We start from the raw sequence: 19,000 nt of genomic DNA, 5'->3' as shown, positions 1-19,000 counted from the left end.
CACAAGAGCACAACTAGACACACAAATGACATAAACAAGTGTTATTATCCTCATTTTACAGGAGAAATTGATAGGAACTAGATAGGAAATGGATCTGCTTCAGAGCAGAGGTGAGGCTGATGTCAGATGAGGATAGAACAAGGGATTTGTATCTTAGTCTTGAGCCATAATGGTGCTTCTTTCAACAGCCTGTAGGCAGCCAGCATGTTTCATTAGAGATAGCAGCTTTTGCCATTTTGCAACAATCCACGTGGTAGAACAGTCACCTGGGCACTGTTTTACACCCCAGCCAAGTTCTGTGACAGGCAAAGCGCAGCAGAAGTGCAGGAAGAACTGCAGGAGGAGGAGACAGGCGTGGGGTGGATGTAAGCCATGGATTTTATTTCCTCTGCAGTAGGGGACCGAAGGGCGAGTTAGGGCAGCCTTGTGACCATACACAACTCGACAGGGGCCTATTTCAAGCCCCACTTCCAGATAAACTTTTGCCTGATATGAGCCTGGTTTGCAAGAATCATTCCTTTATCATTTTGATGAAAGGAGTGAGTTCATTGCTGTCAGTTACATCATACCAATTTCAGAACAATTAGAAGTGAGAATAGTGTTAAACCTGCTTGTCTTCAAATGTCTGCTGTGGAGAACGTTCCCGTAAAAGTTGTTATTCATCAGCAGAAAGGAAACTGCCTGCTCTGCTGTAGCTTTTGCAAATATGCCAAGGTGTGACTTTGGTGTTAGGAAGGAAACCACCATCTCTGCAGGATAGCAGTTGGACGACGCACAGCCACTGAGGGTGGAGTGAGAATAATAGTTATGGGGATCAGGAAAACAAGGCAGGATTCTCACTGCTGAACTTGACCCTCTGCTTAGGCTGTCTTTATGCCTGGGAAATGTGTGTATTTGAAAACTGCTGCCCTCACCATAAGTTGGCTTCTTTAATAACAAAGATTGTTATTATCTTTTTAAAGTATAACTCTTAAATGTTGCTGTATTTTAGGACAAGCTTTCGGACTGAAGTAACAATTCATTTAACACAGTATTTTGCTTAGTAAATACAGTTTTATACTCTAAAAAGGCTAAAAGGCAACTGCATATTGTGTCATAGAGTTAATCATCTTCAAAAACAGGAATTACAAATTACTACTAACAAGCAAAAAAGCATTATATCTCCCTGGACAGCATTGTCAGCTGATTTGGATGAGATCAGCTACATTATATAATTTACATTAGCTAATCATTCATTGTGTAAGTAGAAATGTCGAGGGCACAGACAGAAGAGTGGTCTCTAAACAGAGTATCTCTTCCCATTTCCTGATAATGAATACCAAATGTTGCTCTCCTTCACAGCCTTGCTAAGTCCTGAATGAGAGGTGGACAGACACGTGCTGCCTGTCGCAGTGCTGCCTTTGGGCAGGCACGTTGGTGGCACCCGGGAGCAGGGAGCAGGATGGTTGCTCTCTAGTTCTCCTGGCGGCTGTTGTGATGAAGATCTGAGGTTTCAGGAATCCACCACAGACAACCAGACCTAAGCAGCCCCAGAGGTTGCTGCATTCTGCCAATTATGTTCATCTTGTTGTGAGGCAGATTTTGCTCATAGAACTGCAATTCCCTGTATGGGTAACTTTGCCACAGGGCCAGATAAGTGCTAAAGTCCTCACACACCTGATTAGTTTATGTGGATTGCTGCTTTAGGAATGATGGAAAAAAAGAAATTGCAGTGAACAATTACTTTTAACTGGCTTCTGGTACCATGGAAAAGAACAGAAAATGGGTGTAGGCCTGACACACAGTGCTCTTATAGGCTAAGCCAATGGGTGAACTGTGTGTAGCTTATCTCATAGTGGCTGTACCAACTGTACTTCAGTTAAATCTAAAGGAGAAATTAAGTTTGGTCATTTTTTTAGTAGATGTACCAGTCTTTATTTCAAAAAGCTGAGTAACAGAACAGACTGTGCTTAGTACCAAAATATATGCCAGAGTAATGTTTTGTTTAAGAATACTGTGGGATCTGGGTGGCTGATTTCCAGCTGAATTGCCTGTAGTTTAAAAAGAGTGTTTCAGAGCACCATAAGTACCAACTTCTTTACATGTGAACTTTGATTCCTGAGTATTCTCACACTGTTTTGAAGTGGAGTTCAGGTTAGTATCCCAATCTGAAGAAATCAAATGGAATTGAAGACATTTACTTAAAAATAAACTAGGTCTGATGTCCATTCTGCCTTCTTAGACTCAGCTCTCTGAAACAACTGGAAGATTAAGTTATTCTATTGTAACATATTTCTGGTGCTTCTGGGCTGCAGAAGGCGGTTAGCTATTTTTTGTCCATCATTCCTTTCCCATCGGCTGCTTTGTGTTGGCAGTTCCGCTGTTGAAGAAGACGGAGCATCTTTATTTCATTTGCGTTCGCATTCGGTGATTGTTGCTGCACTGAAGTAGCGTCCATAGACTTGTTACTGAATGTAGGTTTGCCAGCGTACGACAAACACCGTTTCCAGCACGTCTTGGTGCTTTATGGGCACAGCTGCCCAGTCGTGACGGTGTCACCGTCCCCGGAGGTGTTCGGGCGCCCTGCAGATGTGGCACAGCAGGCAGTACTGGCGGGCTGGACTGGATGATCTTGGTGATCCAACCTCATGGATGCCGTGACTCTTTCTGCCGCAGCACGCGTCCCCGTTAGCGCCCGCGAGTTTCCCCCGGGCTGTCGCCCTACCGGCAGCGGCTCTCCTGCCGTCAGCCCCGCGAGGAGGTGGGGAGCAGCGCTGCGGGGCGGAGCGGGGCGGCGGAGCGGGGCGGGCTCTGGGGGCGGTGGGCGGAGCGGCCCGCGTGTCTCCTCCCCGCGCCGCCCTGACAGCCCCGCCCGATCCTCGCGCCGCCGGCCGCGGCCCGACTTGGCACCGAGACCCGGCCGGGCTGTCAGCTCCGTGGGCCGCATGCCGGGAGCCGGGGAAGAGCCGGAGGGTGCTCGGTAAGGTGCCCTTGCGGAGCGGGAATGGCACCCGGGGGCTGCCCTCAGCGGCTGCGTCGTGCTTCGTGGGGGGGGGGAGGTCCGTCTCCCGCCGAGGCGGGAGGGGTGGGCGGCGGTGCGGGGCCGCGTGTGTGAAGGCGCGGTGAGGCTGCGCGCGGCGGCCGTGCGGTCTGGTGCTGCGTGCTACACTTGTCAACGGGCAGAGGACGTTCCTTCGCCCTTCGGCGCTCGGAGGATCTGTCTGCGCCGTGCCAGAGCTCTGCTAACGCGGCCGGTCGCCGGGCTGGTGCCGTGTGTCCGCGCAGAACTCGCGTTTGGCGTAGGAGGAGCCGCAGGGTTAGGAAGCGGCCGGAGTTCAAATGTCCATAGCGGTGCGGCAGCTTTCGGAGCGGGGAGGCGAGCGGCGCGTGGAACCGCTGTGGGGAGCGCGCGCCGTGCCGTGCTCTGTCACTGTGCTTGGCCCGTCTTGGCGTTGACTTTCTGAAATGTTTATAAATCCGCCTGGCGCGCTTTCAGTCGGTATTCATTACCCGATTCTACCAAACGAAACGCTTTATTGTTCCGAACAGAACTCTCTTTTTAGTTTCCCGTCAGAGCCGCACGTTCCGCTGCGCAGGGTGTCCGGGCTCGTGACCCCCGCGCCTTGCCCTGCCCTGCCCTGCCTGCCCCCGGGCACCGTGGCCGTTCCGGCGCCGCCCCGAGCTGCGGGGACGCGCGTGGTGCGGGGCGGGCAGCGGCCGGCGTCGTAGCGCCTGTCCTTCAACAAGTCTGCTTTGTCTGGCTGTGCACGAGCTGACACCAGTGAGTGCTACCTGCTGCCGCTCACTTCGTTTGTTTGAACTCTGTATTCTCAGTATTGATACAGGAGCTTTTTTTCCCCACGTTAGATCTTTGTCTTCTGATATTTAAGCCAACTGACCTCTTAAATTATGGGTACGCTAGGGTTGTATTTGCACACTGTTGGTATTGTAAGTTTTTGAGCAATTCCTCTGAAGAAACACGAGCGTTGTGTGGAGGAATCTGTAATAGATGCATTTGGAATCCATGCAGAGCGCTTTGTGTGCGTGCGTCGTTCTGACATCTCGCGCTCAGGAAAAGGCCATATGCAAATTGAGAAATATCTTCAGATCTGCCACTTTGTTCCCTTTGAAGTTACAGGTGTGAGTAACGGGGGGCTGCAGGACTCGGGGTGTTGAATGCTGTTGACTTGTCAAATTTATTTCTGTTTGTTATATCAGTCTCTTCATTTTATTTATTTAGTTACTTATTAATTGAGGATATAAACATTGAAAGCTCACTGAAGTGTGGCAGATAGCTTCTGTAGTTTGAGGAGTTGTTCTGGTCCTTAACAGTTTGGAAAATTCAGAGCAGAACTGTGTTGGAAAAAGAGGTTAAAACAGGCAAAAGTACTTGAATTTACTGCACATAGAGAAGTGTTGACAGTCTGATGTTTGCATCTGTGCTTACTGGCTGGAAAAAGGTGATCTCCATCTATCCAGGTCCTACAAAGCACTTTGGTTCTTCAGTCAGTGCTACCTCTCGAGCTGTAAGGGCTGCTGTGGATTTCTGCTGTTTGTGGTGTCAGGAATGAAACAATGGCTGCGGCCTGCAAGCCTGTCAGAGCATGGAGAGCTGTTGTAATGTCGTCATGTGTGTGACTGGAAAATCAAGGACTTGCTAAGTATACTGCAGTGGTCTGTGGTCCAATACTGTAGTAGTGCACTTAAAAAAATAAAACGTAATAGCTGGAATTCTGAACTAAATAGCTATGTAGCACGGAGTTGTGATGGCCTGAATGTAACAGAGAGGATGTAAAAACAAACGCCAAGTGTTTTCCCATCTAGTGTCAACCAGGGCTGAACATGGGGTGATACACTGTGGAACTGTAAGCACTGACAGCTGTGAACAACATGAAGTGATATACTGGAAATGCAAACAGCATTTGAGTTGCAGGTGCTGAATCCTGTGCTGAACCCAGCTGGGAACACTGCAGCAGTTGGTGTGCTGGTGAGTTGGGCTGTTATCATCTAAACACCACTTCATGCAGGTTTATTTAGTTCTTCCTGATCACATGTGTGATGGGTAGCCTAGGGCTTCCAAACCTCAGCGAGTGCACTGCAAGTAGGGCTGAGTTACCTGGAAGTGGTTTGTGCTTCATACAGGCTGCTGCTGAAGGAGGCCCTTGAAGGCATGGCCTGTAGTGACATCCAGCCATCTCCTCCTGAATTATTAAACTGAGTAACAAGCTTCATGTTCTTTCCATTGAAAGGCTGGCTTTTGCTTTTCACATCCAGCTGTTACAAATATAAATAGAAACTTTACATACATAGAAAGGTTCCCTGTGCTGTTATTGATTCTCCTTTTTACATGGGATTAATTGTCCTCACAGCCATGCTGTACCTTTGTAGCTCTGCAGGTGAAATCAGTATGTGGTACAACTTGCCTTCACAAAGGTTTGCTGGCTTTTGTAGCACCAAAGCTTGCAGAAACTTGGAAAGCTGTCAGTCTCTATCAGGATTTGAGTGGTTTCAGCAGAACCAAGAGCAGCTGCTGTGCTGGTCTCATCTCTCAGGCATTCTACTTGTACATCTATTTACTTTTAACACTTCAGCATTTGCCTACAATAAATTTTCAGGAGAAAAAAAATAACTCGGAGAAGAGCACGCCTGTTGTGTCTATCTCTAGCGTATCAGAATTCTACTGCTTTTGTTTCAACTATTTCAATGTGTCCAGTTAGTATTGTCCCAGAAGGTTCTGTCTTGACTGTCACCTTTGTTCTGAAGATGACAAAGGCCAATTGTTTGGGCACTGCATGCATTAAGGGTGACTGGCAGCTTCTGCTTGTGCATGGCCTTAATTGAAGGATCCTGCCCTGTAGCTGGGAGAGGTGAGAGGCACGTGTGTATTGCCCACAGCCCAGCACTGAGAGCCATCAGCCTTTGCTGGGTGCATCCTGAACCTGGTATTGCACTGTGGATAGCAAAGATCTTATCTGAGTCTAAGCCTAGAAATATTTTGCCTACATTAATAGTTGCTATCAAAGTTAGCTTCTTGTTGATGCTCCACAGATACATAATTAATAACCTAGAACAAATCCCCTCAAGCAAGTAGATTACTATGTGGAAAGATAATCTTGCAAGCTCTCCTATGTAGCTTTGAGTATGAAGCATGCTTAGCAACATGGGTAAAAAACACTAAAGGCTGAAAAAGTAATTTTAGTGCAGTACAGCTTTTGCCTGATGTGAATAAATTTACTAAATAGTAAAAAAATAATAATAATAAAAAAAAAGCAACTTGACAAACTTCAGTGACATGGAACTGTGCAGCAATCTTGAACTGGACAACCATGATTATTAAGACAGTAGGATAGGCTGACAGGATGATAGTTTTAATGTTAGGGAGAAGACCTGATGCCCTTCCAGGCAGATGAAATTTAAACACATTACTGTTCCCTGGAAACGATCAGTGTGATTAAAGGGAGAAGAAGTTGTGCTCATATCAACTCTGATCCTGTTTCACTCAGCTTTTATTCTCAATTAAACAAAAATAAAAAATGAGAACAGACCGTTTTATTGTGAGAGGCTGTAATATTTTGAAAGGAAGTGAAGAACATGAAAACATGTGGCAGCAGTTGCGCTGCTTTGACGCTGGGCCACTGCACACTGAATGTGTTCTTTCTTTTTGTCTCAGTCTGCTGTTCCTATGGGGAAAAAATACTTTCCTTCAATGCAAGCTTCAGGAAATTTCTCTTCTTTTTGTTTAATAAATTGTCCCTTAAATTTATTTAGCTTTGTTTATAGCTAAATACGCTATTTATTTTGCTGTCTGTATAGCTTTGTAATGTGTAGTATTCTTTACAGGAACATCACATAGTGATTTCTGGGAATAGCTTGTCCACAGATTAAAAAAAATAAATAGATAAAATAATTGTCATAGATAAAATCTTTGCCATTGTTGTGTCTTCTGCATAAGCACTTTGTGTTTGCTCTCAAATTCAGACATTTGAGGTGGATAGAGTTAAATTCATCTCAGGAATCGCTTGCTGCATGAGTCACTGAATTGGGAACATAAATACTGCTAATCTTTGGAAAGAGCTTTTCAACATTGTTTTGCTGCATAGTGTCAAATGCAAAACACAGAGCAGAAAGTTTAGCATGAAAGCAGTTGGATTCACATTTGGAATAGTAATATATGAACCAAATCAGTGCAAGTTTTTGCCTCTTTTTTCTTTGTGAACAGGCTGACAATAAATCTGCAGCAGAATGACGATGTTGTGCTTTGTTTGCTTTGTTGACAAGAAATAAAAGAAAAAAACAAACTTGGAAAGGGGAAAGAGGGAGATAAAAAAAAAACAAAAAACTTGGGAAGGGGAAAAGGGCAGAGAAATAGTGGTGGGGGATTCTTCTTGCTCGTTGATGGAATGGATAGATTGTTTTGTTCAGTGCCTGGTGCTGAAGCCCGGTGCTTGAAGTGTTAGGAACTGGATCTTTTGGTCTGTAGAGAAGCAAGCTTTCTTCACTATGACATTTGTAACAGCAGTGACATGAAATTCTTTGATCTCTGTTCACTAGAATGCAGCACTTTGTGCTCTGTGAATTCTGCAAAACAATGTTAAGAAAAGTTTCTTCTCAGAAGGATGCAGCGCTGAGTGTGGTATGTTTGTGGTGGGTCGGTGGTCGGACCAGATGGTCTGAGTGGTCTTTCCAACCTTAGTGCTTGTATGGTTTGTAATTCTGTGTGCACCTTCTGCATTTTAAACCTTCTGTTGAAAATGTTCTGTTCCAATCTTTGGAATTTCTTTATGTTGGAGTTTTTATGTGAGCAGGTATGAGAGGTTTAGTTGTGGATTACAAAGACACTGAGCACTGAAATATTGAAGAATTCCTTTTCTTTATTGGTACAACTTTCAATTGCCATCCATAAAGTGACAGCAAAGCTGCCCAGAGTTCCCTCTTTGCCCCCACGCTGTTAAAGTTGCTCAGAGTCCAGCTCCTGATGGCTTTGCAGGTCAGAGAGAATGGGGTGAGTCCTTGCTCTTCTTTTTTTTCCCTACTGATAGACACTGTTAGCAAAATCTGCTGCTATGCAGAATTAATTAAACCAGCAGCCTGAGTTCTTCCATAACTTATTTTTCACAGCAGTAACCAGCTCAGGAAAATCTGTGTTCCTATTTTGGGAATCCAGCATTGTGTGCACATACCTGATCCTGGTTTTCCTGGTGTTGGTGTCTCTATATATCAGTATATTTTAACAGTTCTGAGAGACATCTGTGTTGCAGCAACATTCTCTTTTCAATGACGGTAAACTTCTCCATGCAGTTTCTTTGAAGGTGATCTGAGATGAGTTGTAAACATCTTTCTTTCCTTTTGGCTTTTTTGAGGGAGGAAAGAATGAAACCTTGGTAGAATAAAGGACTGGTCCTGTTGGGAACAGCACCTCGCAGTAGGTTTTATTTCTGCAGCATAGAACGCTGTCTGTATCTGTGTTCTGGCTTCAGCCTGGTGTGAGTTTGTGTTTGTTGTATATTATTGTTGTTTTGTAGCTTTCAGTCGACTTTGTGCCGAGACTTGCTGTTTCAAAAGTAAATGCTATCTTTTATGTAAGACTGAATAGAATGTCTGCCTGCCTATAGCAAGTGTGGGTATGTGGGGAGGGAGCCAGACTCAGTGCTTGCTGCAAGTCAGGGAAGAGTTACATTATGTTAGAACTTCTCCATCATTTGGAGGGTTTTAATGGAACCACCAAGACTGAAGAGTTACGTGCAGTGCGTGCAGTTCTCTGAGCTACTTCCACCACAGCAAATCTTCCAAATATCTTTGTATATACACTTTTGTATAAATCTTATCTCCTCTTCTGAAGAGAACAGTAGTGGATGGCATTTAATGAGATGCTTAGGAGGGGAATAAAAGCCTTCTAAAAAATATGTTTTCAAAAAGGTCCTCCCAGACCTCCTCCTTCAGTGAGTCACGTGTGTTTTTAAAGTCTTAAAGCTAAGTAATGGCGTGTGATGTGTTTGAGGTCAAAATGTACATGAAATAAGCACACTGTGTGCATGTGATAGGTATGCTAGGCTCAGGTTGGAGTGGCTCTGCAGTGGGAAGTTTCTCAGACTGCCTGCTGCTCCCCGTTGTAGGCAGGAGAAATGCTGCTCACATGCTTCTGGAGTTCTCACTCTGGTTTTACTGAAGTGTGCTTCAGTGATAACAAGTTCTTGGCAACGGCAGCATCTGAACACGTCAGAAAAGCCAACCATAAAGGGTTGGTTTTGGTACTCGTTGGTATGCAGTTGGATAACGAAGCTCATTTTGGAGTTGCAGTCAGCCCTTCAATGAGCTGTTTGCCAAAGGCAATCTCCTGGTTAGCAGCTGAGTGCTATCGAGGTGTGATACTGTGTGCCTGGAGATGTGACTTTGCAAAAAACAATAGAATAGTAAACGCACTTGTTACTAGAAATGAAACCTCCGTGCAGCTTTCTATGGGCTTGGAACACCATCTCTTTAAAATTCAAGGTGCTGTGATGCACACTAGCTAATTAGTACTCTCTTGTTCAAGACATCAGTTTGAGAGAGTGCTGGTAACGCCGAGTCCTCTTTGCAGTAGATGCACATTACTGTCTGCTGTCACCTTTCTCCTCAAAGGGAGCACTTGCTGTTCCTGCCTTAGGGTTCAGTGAAACTTTTTAGGGAGTTTTTATCAGCCAAGTATAACAAGATACTGCATCAACAAGGATAGCATTCTGGTGGAGGTAAGGAGCTGTGGGAACAGGTTTTATAGGAAGATATTTGTGTTATTCTGGAATGAATAGCAGTTGAGGGATACTTTAATTTTTAACTACCACACTGTGTCTTACTTGCCCAGAGGTACAAACAGGGAGTGCAGAAAGGCTTTTATCCTGTGGGTCAACGATTTACTTCGTAACAGAAGCAAAGAAGGAAAATGGGCTTTGTGTAGGAGGAAGTGATTAGACAGATTAAATGCTATTTCTCCCATTACAGGCTAGTTGGAGCCTAAGAAGCGTTTTGGTTTCAACACTTGTTGAACCTTCTCATCTTTACTGCTCAAATGATCCTGCATTGCTGATCTGTACAGGTGTTTGGATTGGAGACTTGTATATGGTGTTATACCAGATCCCTTTTATCTTTTCTCCTTTATTTTTGGCCATTTAGGGGAAATTGCAGAATTTCCAGAATAAAATCTAACATATAAGCATGGAAGTATATTTAAATTGAATGCTTTTCCACTCTTGAGCCAATGCTTTACCCCTGCTGGACTTTTCTCTGCAATTATGTGTCATAAGAATCCTCTGTAAGGCAGGTGGACTGCAAATATGTCAGCATTCCAAACTGGTGATTTTTCATGAAAGATAAATGCTTTTCTTTGTGGAGGCAACTCCAAAGAGAATTTGGGGCTGCATGCTTCTTACAGGGTGTTCTGGTATGGTCCTAGGGTAGGTATGCTACATTTGTGGTATCCCTTGACAGGCAGGATGGATGTTTCTTCAAGGCTGTTGCCTCAGTAAGATAGTGACAGTGCTGTTAAACATAGCTGCTATAAATAAAGTCTTTGACATTGTTTTCCTCTGTTTTCATTCTGGAATTGCCTTTTGCCCACTTCCTCCTATTAAATCAGAGCATGATCTCCAGGACAACACTTAGTTAAAGTGCGTGTGGCTTATCTGCAATAGTCAATGCTCAGTGTGCAAACAGATAAACAGAACAGAACTCTTTAGCAGAGTTTCTTAAACTGATATTTACTGACTTGCTTTGGCACCTGGCTTCATGTTAGGAAGAGGGAAGATGATAGATTTACTTTCCTTCTTCATGTTTCATCATGTGTAGTGCCTGTGCCACAAAGTGCAAGTCCAAACAAGTGGTGGATGGTGATACAGAAAGAAGCACCTATGAACAGTATATTGTTGCTTTTTTTCCCCCTTAACTCTATTCCTTTGCTTCTTGAATTGAGTTTAATTTTTTGGGATGTTATTATGTAGGAGTTCATTTCTGGTTTTACTTTTAATGCTCTGACTGAATAATAAAACAGTATATTCTAAACAAAATTCCATTTTGCCAGTATTAGCTTTTATTTTGTGCGGTTCAAATTTAAATATTCACGATGCTTTGTGAAATGTATCTTCTTCTATATCCTATAATAGAAAGATTGTGTTTTTATTTTAAAAACAGTTATTTCTTCTCAAGAGAGTCTCAGAGTAGTGCCTGGTGCAGCAGCAAGTCAGGATGGACCCTGCAGGCTGAGAATTCTTTGTGGAAATGACAGAGAAGTAGTAGTGATATTTGATGCTTATGGCCTTGGAAATTGCAGATAAGTACAAGTTTTCCATTTGTCTTAGAACCTAAAAAACTTCTGGTATTCGACATGGCCATAAACTTGTCAGGGATGTGGAGATCAGCTGTTTAATTACCTGCTGCTCCTGGTAAAGGCTGAACTAGGGCCTGTGCAGGCCTGTTTCAGCATAGCACAAAGAATCGCTGATTATTTTGCAGAAGCCGGTCTGACTCCTGGCTGTTGACCTCTGAGGCGCGAAGAAGTGCTGCTGCATGGCAGTGCCAGTAGGTGCCCGGTGCCGGGGCTGCAGCGAGCTCCTCCAGCTCCCATGGCAGCAGGGAGGAAAGCATGGTTTGCAAGAGCTGGCTGGTGCAGGCAGAAGGCGCAGAGGTCGGCGGGGGTTCCTGCTGCGGTGGGCAGGGGTGTTGTGCTGGGATGCTCTGTGCTGCCCGCTCCCACGCTGGGGCAGCGCCTGGCTGCTCACTGCAGGAGGGGCTGCTGGGCACAGCGATGTTTCCCATCCTCCTGCTGGTGACAGCTGAGGAAGGGTGTCCATCTGCCCTGGTACCAGGAGGCTGCTGGGCCTTCACGTGTTTGACTGAGGAGTGAATTTGGACTTGAAGCTGTGCAGTGTTACTGATGATTTTTGATGTTAGACTGGGAATGTGAGGGACATGGGAAGTTGGTAAGATCTATTCTTCTCTGTATTACTGTACCTTATTTTCCTTGTGGAAAGTGAGGGAGCAAACTGGGTTTATTCTGTGTATCGTTTTCTCTTTGATGTGTGTCAACCTTTATTATCAGTTGTTCTGAGAGTATTTGGAGTCATAGTAACTTGTATCATTTTTTCTGTCCTCTGCTGTTATTCCTGTTTCAACACTAAAGTCTCAATGCTGAGCTGTGCGTGGAGTGTTCGCTTTCAAGGGTGGAGAAGGGAGTGATGAAAATACTTTCTTAGTCATAGATTAAACACTTGTACTTCTGGTACGCTGCTAGCTCACCAGTGACAGTACAGGGTGTTTTGTTTATTATTTTTCTGGAATGGCAACCTTGTGGTTTTGAAACAATTCTTTCAGCTTCCAAGTTTGCAAATGAATGGACTACTTTTAATCTTCCTCTGAACCTTGGGTCTTAATAGCTTGGGTGACCACAAGAGCAGGTGATGTGCTTACTGCATAACTGGCATGAAATTGCTCCCTAAAAGAGAGGAGCTTTGCAGAAGATGCTTAAGTCTGGACTCCTGCATTGTTCCTTCAGATTATCTATAAGAACAACTGCCTTCTTCCTGCATTACTGAGGACTAAAGAGGCATGGAATTTAATATTTCAGTCGGGGCTGAATTGAGGTTGCTGATTTGGGGGACTTCTTTCCAGCCGTGTGCTTGCTGGGGCTCTTATATGCCCCTACTCGGACAGAATTCTGATACAAAGGCTGATGTTCTTTTCCAAGTGTGTGTTTTGTAAGATTGGCCCAACCTGTTTGCCTGTGATGGGCCATGTGCTGTAGTTATCCCTTGCTGGCTGTGGCTGTGGACCCTGTTTCCATGCAGCTTGAAACAGCTTTCTAATGTTTCTTTATACCTTCTTGCAGTGGTTCTACTATCTTAACCACAAAACATGCTGTGCTTGCTATGTTCTAGTAGATTAATTAATATATACAGTTTAACTTGCTCTCTGTTAATTTGTGAAGTTTTTTTTTTTTTAATCATAATGGAGACGAGGTGTGAAGTCAAATTCGGAGTCTCAAATTCAAGAAGGCTGTTTTTTCCTTTGTTTTAAAAGCAAAAAAAACCCCACACAGATAGGTGTAAGAATTTCTGTTAAGGTTATGGATCTTGTTACCAAAACATAGCAGTGTCTCAGTGTGAAATTAATCTGGTTCATCCAGAGATTGTTTGGCTCTTATCACATGAGTCATTTCATCAGAGTGTGTTTGGCCATACAGACCTCTTAGAAGCACTGTAGATTGGGAATTGCTGTTGCCAGCATTTGAATATCTGTGCTGTTTTTGCCACTTCAACCGTGAGTGAATTGTAATTTTCTGCAAATCAGCTGAGGTATGATCTTAAGCTACTGAAATAAGGATCTTAAGTTGTTAGAATATGCTCAAAGGATCTTTAAATATCCACAATCCATTTTTTCTCCCCAGTGTTGTGTGGATCCTTCTACAACACCAGCTCTGACTGCTGCTCTCAATTAACATAACTGACATTATGCATGGCCCTGGATAGGGGCTTGCTGACATCAACTCTGCTGGCCTCCGTTCAGAAAAGTAAACAAAAGACAATCAGTGTTGAGTTTGGCATAACTAGCAAGTTCACAAAACTGCCAAATCCTTCTCAGTGTATTCATCCAATTAATCCCCTTGATTTAGGAGATTTACTTAAGTGAGTAAAATGCAGTGTATTTGGTCTTAAAAGTGTTTGTACTAAGGTTGGGGTTTTCTAGTGAATCAGTAAATGCACAATCTTCACTTACATTCAGGTTTTAATAGTGGTTGTTTTTGTTGTACCTTTGTAGAAAAAAAAAGAATTCTGAAAGCTCTGCGCTTACCATGAGTAGTCCTGCCTTAATAAACCAGTGTGCCACAGGAGGAATGGAAGAAGAAAAAGTTTGGTAAGGAAGCTTTACTTCTCATTTTCTGAGAGGTTAGTGGGTGGTAATTTGGAGGGACTCTGTTTTAAAAAATAAGTTAAAGAATTGTTTGTGTTATAAATGTTTACATTAATTATTTTGCATTATTTAACAATAGAAGGAAAAAGAGGGAAGAGACTCTTACTGTTTCTGAATTCTTAGCAGATGACCATGGGACTGTCAGGGGGATGGGCAGTGGAAAAACTCCTGTTCACTTCAACAGGGCACCAGTTGTGCTCGTGGAATCTTTCACATATGGCAAATGTCTTAATCTCCCAGTGCTGTTGCTATGCTTGTGCTCTGCTATTAGTAGTAGCCCCCATAGTGCTGTACAGTTTAGAAAACAGGCTTGTGGTTTCCTGAGATTGTGACCCAGGAGACATTAAAACGTCAATAGTTTCTACTGTTGATCAAAAATATTCATAGCGAAGGAACAACAATGAAGTTCAGTGGTAGATGTGATAAGCTCTTACACTTCAGGACAATTTCTTTGTGAAAGCTGCCACTGACTGCAATTTTTAGCACCTTGTTTGGTGTTGTCATGCACAGAGCTGTGCTGGGAGGGCACTGAGGCTATTTTGGCTGTGTTACTGGGAACCCCTTATTGGGAGCCTGCTGATTTTACTAGCTGTTGTTGGGCTGAGCTAAGATTTTGTTACACTGCTTATTTACCACATAGACAGCAAACTCATACCACAAAAAAAACGTGGTGCCCATATATTTTTCTAGTCTGAGAAATATTCATTAAAAGCTCTTTCTGTTAATGAAGCAAAGAAATGCTAGCAAATTAATGTTGTGCTTCATGCTGGATGCCTTTCAAGAAATAATGCAGAATCTTGTTTGTTTGTTTGTTTGATTGATGTGGTACTCAGGTAGCACACAGTCACAGCACTTGGGAAGTAATTGCGTTTTTAGAACTTTTCCCACTTCTATCACCATTCCTGGAACATCCTCAGAGTCAGAAAAAATCTTCAGGTGAAGGAGAAGGATATGGAAAATGTGAGAGGTTTTCCCTGAGAGATTCGATACGTACTGTCCTTTATCTCATATTGTTTTCTATTCTACTTGTGGTATTGAGCAATAGGATTTCATTTTCATCATGGCATTTCCTTGTAATGCTTCGTGGCAGTTCTTAGTGATGTTGGCTAGAATAGCAGGAGGGTACAATTTATGTTACCAAATATTAGAGCATCTCAAGTAATTGAATGGCATGATTTGTTACATGTTTAATTGACCATAAAGAAAGAGTTGCAAAATAGCAGAATTTGCGTGTCTGTTAGGTTATGTGAGTGGTATAAAGAGCCACGTTATCACCTGGTGTAAACTGTGGGGCCTTTGGTGATTTCCAAAGAGCTTAGAATATTAAAGCCAACTTTAGGCGTGGTTCATATATTTCAAAAAGACTTTTCAACCTACAGATGAGCCAGCAATGCTACTCGTACTTTCTCATCGTGTAAAGAAAAATCCTATTAGTTAAAATATCATGTTTGCAATCTGTGGATTTTGTTTAGATAGGCTTCTGACTTGGGAAGCTGAATAGCAGCCTGATGCGTGCCGGCTGTAAGGGAGCATGGGATGTCACTGCCCTGAGTTCTGTACTCGGTGGCTGAGCCATTCACTGTTTGCAGTGAGCATAATGGTGGAAATTTCACCTATGGCTGCATGGAACACATTTGAAGTTTTGAAAAATCTTACATGTCTAATTTTTTTTTTACTTGTGGGGATTTTTTTACTATTAGAGCTGGGTAAATGCTATTCTCACCAGCCTAATGCAGAGAAGTTTTGCATCATTACTGCATCATGCATTTATTATTTTTTCTTTTCTGATTCCTCGAATGGTCTATAATATTCAGTCAAGTCAAATGTCTTTGCAGTGCAAAAGCCCCAGGAAAGGCCTCTTCTAGTGTTTAAACCTGACTTATGATGCATGTAATGGGCTTTGATCTTGTATAAGACCTTATATTCGGGAGCCTTAGAAACAAAGGAAAGAGGAAGTAACTGGCTGACTGATTTTCACTCACAGCCAGAAGACAAAGGTCTTTTTTTGTCATATAAATTATCACTAAACTGTGAAAAACTTAACACTATTTTATTTTTAAATGTGACCAATAGGCAGATACTCTTAATCTCCAGGACACAAACACTATGCAACAAATTTGTGGTGAAGCTATCAGTAAAACTTGGTATACCGTGAAGTTTTCTTAAGTGCTGTAACCAAATATATGTAAGTTGTGTGGATTTTATTACATACTTTGCTCACTAAAAGCAGTGTGCATTGGTTCAGGTGGTAGGTGTAAATTGTTTTTATTTTGTTCCATTCCCTAAGGTTGGGATCTCTCATATATTTTTGCTTTGTTTATAAATCAAAGGTGATGTTTTAATGACTGATAGTGAGCATTTTATTCTCCCAAGTTACCTACTGGATGGTATCCTGTTTTAAATAAAGCTACCATAAATTCTTTCAGCATGACATTTTTATGCTGAAGATAGATTAGAGGATAAATTATAACATGGAAATAACAGTTCATGAAATGTTTTTCTCCCCACTTAGAGAGGATAGTAAAACAATAGAAGATGAAGCATAGTTGGTACTAGCTAGATAGAATTGTTAGTTCTTGGGAAGGAGTGCGAGAAGGAACCACTCAACTTCAGACTCACAAAGAATAATAGTGGATGTTGAGAATTCTTTGGTGTGAGTACTTTACTGACTATAAAGATTACATCTGAAACCATATCTGCTTTCTTTCCTTAGAGCTAATGTCAGAAAAGAATATAATCTGATAAGTGATAGGAAAGTTTCTGAAAAATAAACAACCAAATTTGTAAGAAAGTCAGTTACTGTGGGATGCTTGAATTCAAGAAGTATCTGCTTGTAAATTTGCATGTTCTAACTAAAAATATTTATCCGTCAGTAAGAATAATCTTTATGGATTAAACTGAACTCCTACTGAGTTAAAAATATATGTTAAATAGTTCATCACTGTGGGGAGGGAGAGAGGAAGGTGAAAGAGACAAACGTTCTGGTTTTCCTTCTGTCAAAGAAGAGTTGCTGTGGCCATTGGAGATGTTCTCCTTGCCCACCATAGCCATGCTGCCCATAATGCTGTGAGGCAATGAGAGCACTGCCCACTTTCCAGTCCATTCTGTGTTCTTGCTTCTGTTGGTGTCTCGGCTGAAAATTCTCTTTATTCTTCCTTCTTTCTCTCTAGTGCCAAATAAAAGATATTGCCAGTGGGAGTGTATGTTGAGTGTAACCTCTTTCCTTCAAGTAGCAATCTTCCAGGGCTGATCATCATTTCTTTTTGCAGCTGTTGGGTTTGGTTTTTTTTTGAGGGGGGGAATATTTACAGAAACGTATGAGAAAATAGCTCCCACTTAGAGCTTACAGGTTCTTGCTTTTAAACTTTGTGTAGTAGATGTAAATCTCTTGGATTTACACTGGTTGGATGCAATTTGTTGGCATGAATCTGAACTACAAAACTAGCTTCTGAAAATGCCTCCTGTACCTGGCAGCTGATCAACATTTTGCTGAAGGCTGATACAGGGCGGAAGGGAAATCTCTTGAAGAACCAAGAACCTGGATTTCTCTTTTCCCCTCAATGATTGATATAAATTTTTGAACTCCTCAACAGTTCAGTTGCCTGCTTTTAGAAGGAAAACCTAAGTTATATTTCTGTTTCTTCAGAATTTTGCATTAGGCTTGAATAGAAATAAGCATTCAAATTGCAGAAGGACATTTGTTGCATTTGATTAGCATAAGTGTTATATTTCTCTGCAGTTATCACTGCCAAGTGCATAAGAGAACAAGCAATGGAAAAGTTACCTCGTTTGTTTCAAAGTTATTGAGCAGCAGAGCAGCCTTTAGTAGCAGTTTGAACTATCAGGGCCGAGAGTCAGAAAGTCAGAAAGTATTTCAGCTGTCTAAAATTAATAACTGGAACGTGTGTTTCTGGATCTCTCCCAGAGGGGGAGAGCTTGAGGTGCCTTGTTTTTCTTATACCGTCTTCAAGGCTGATGCATTGTTGCAGGTTAAAATTGCATAAAAGTAAGTGGTCATAACACCTTAAACCATCATGGTTATTTTCACAATGATCTCTCTTCTCCTTTATGTTGTATAGTCCTTTATAAATTCTGCAACTGCATTTCATCAGTGTTTTGTATGTACTTTGTGTGGTACCCCTGCAAGATAAAGGTTCATTGGACACTCAAGCTTGCAATGCTTCATTTGCTTCTGTGGTTTTCTTCCCCCCTAATGAATGTAATCAAGATTACAGCAGCAAAAAAAATGCTATTAGCAGGAATAGTGTGACTGCTGTAAATGTCTGATAACTGGAGGGCACCACAGCAGAGTTCATGCATAGGCCAAATTCAGCTGTTCTTGGTAAGCAAAAATACTGAGAAATCCAGCTGATACTATGTATGTTACGACAATTTGTTATGTGAGCTACAATGGAGCAACGTTTGTACAAATAAAGATGCAAGAGCCTTGAAATTTTAGAAACTACTGATTTGGCAGATTCTCTGATTCTTCATTTTGCAAATTGCAAGAAAGGAGCTAAAGATAAGAGAGCAAGTGGGAACTGTGTCAATTAATGTTGCTTAGTACAAAGCTAGCTGGCTGGCATGTTGTTTTCAAAACAAATGTGCAGGGGAATTGGGAGATATCCAGTTTTTGTTATCGTGTGTGGATTTATAATGTGCTTCCTCTAGTCTGCAAGGAATCTTGGTAGTCAGTTCTGTATCTATTTACATAGGAAGAAGTCAGAAAGTATTTCAGTTGTTTAAAATTAATAACTGAAACGTGTGTTTCTGGATCTCTCCCAGAGGGGGAGAGTTTGAGGTGCCTTGTTTTTCTCAGTCTGTCTTCAGTTACCCAGTTGCTTACTGAGTAGGCACTGTGCCTTTTTCTCTGACAGTTATCGTCAATTCTAGAGCAAATCTCTCTGAAAATGACCTTTTTCATGAATCTTTGAGTAAATGAATCTATGACTTTCAACCTTACTAAGCTAGCTAACCTAACTAAGCTATTGTTACGTTTGGCCTCTGGTTCATTCTGACAGTCTGTATATTGATGACTTGACTTTAACTGAGTTGTTGGACTTTTGGTTGCTTTTTGTTTTGTTGT

At 42.4% G+C, this 19,000-nt stretch overlaps 2 protein-coding genes across 3 annotated transcripts in view; one reads left to right on the top strand and one right to left on the bottom strand.

Moving 5' to 3' along the window:
* Positions 1-19,000, bottom strand: part of LOC125698633 (sarcolemma associated protein) — a 403,851-nt gene that overhangs the window by 299,343 nt on the left and 85,508 nt on the right. The window lies entirely within an intron of this gene.
* ARHGEF3 (Rho guanine nucleotide exchange factor 3) overlaps positions 2,833-19,000 on the top strand; it is a 114,272-nt gene continuing 98,104 nt past the window's right edge. The window contains exons 1-2 of one of the 2 annotated variants that reach the window (XM_048957273.1): positions 2,833-2,959; positions 13,762-13,857. In XM_048957273.1, coding sequence (XP_048813230.1) covers positions 2,925-2,959; positions 13,762-13,857 — 131 coding nt within the window. In that variant the 5' untranslated portion in view covers positions 2,833-2,924. The remainder of the gene's footprint in view (positions 2,960-13,761; positions 13,858-19,000) is intronic. The other variant, XM_048957274.1, reaches the window with a different exon arrangement.

Source organism: Lagopus muta, chromosome 11 (assembly GCF_023343835.1).
Source record: "Lagopus muta isolate bLagMut1 chromosome 11, bLagMut1 primary, whole genome shotgun sequence".
Taxonomy (NCBI): domain Eukaryota; kingdom Metazoa; phylum Chordata; class Aves; order Galliformes; family Phasianidae; genus Lagopus; species Lagopus muta.
This window is presented reverse-complemented; position numbering and strand designations above follow the sequence as displayed.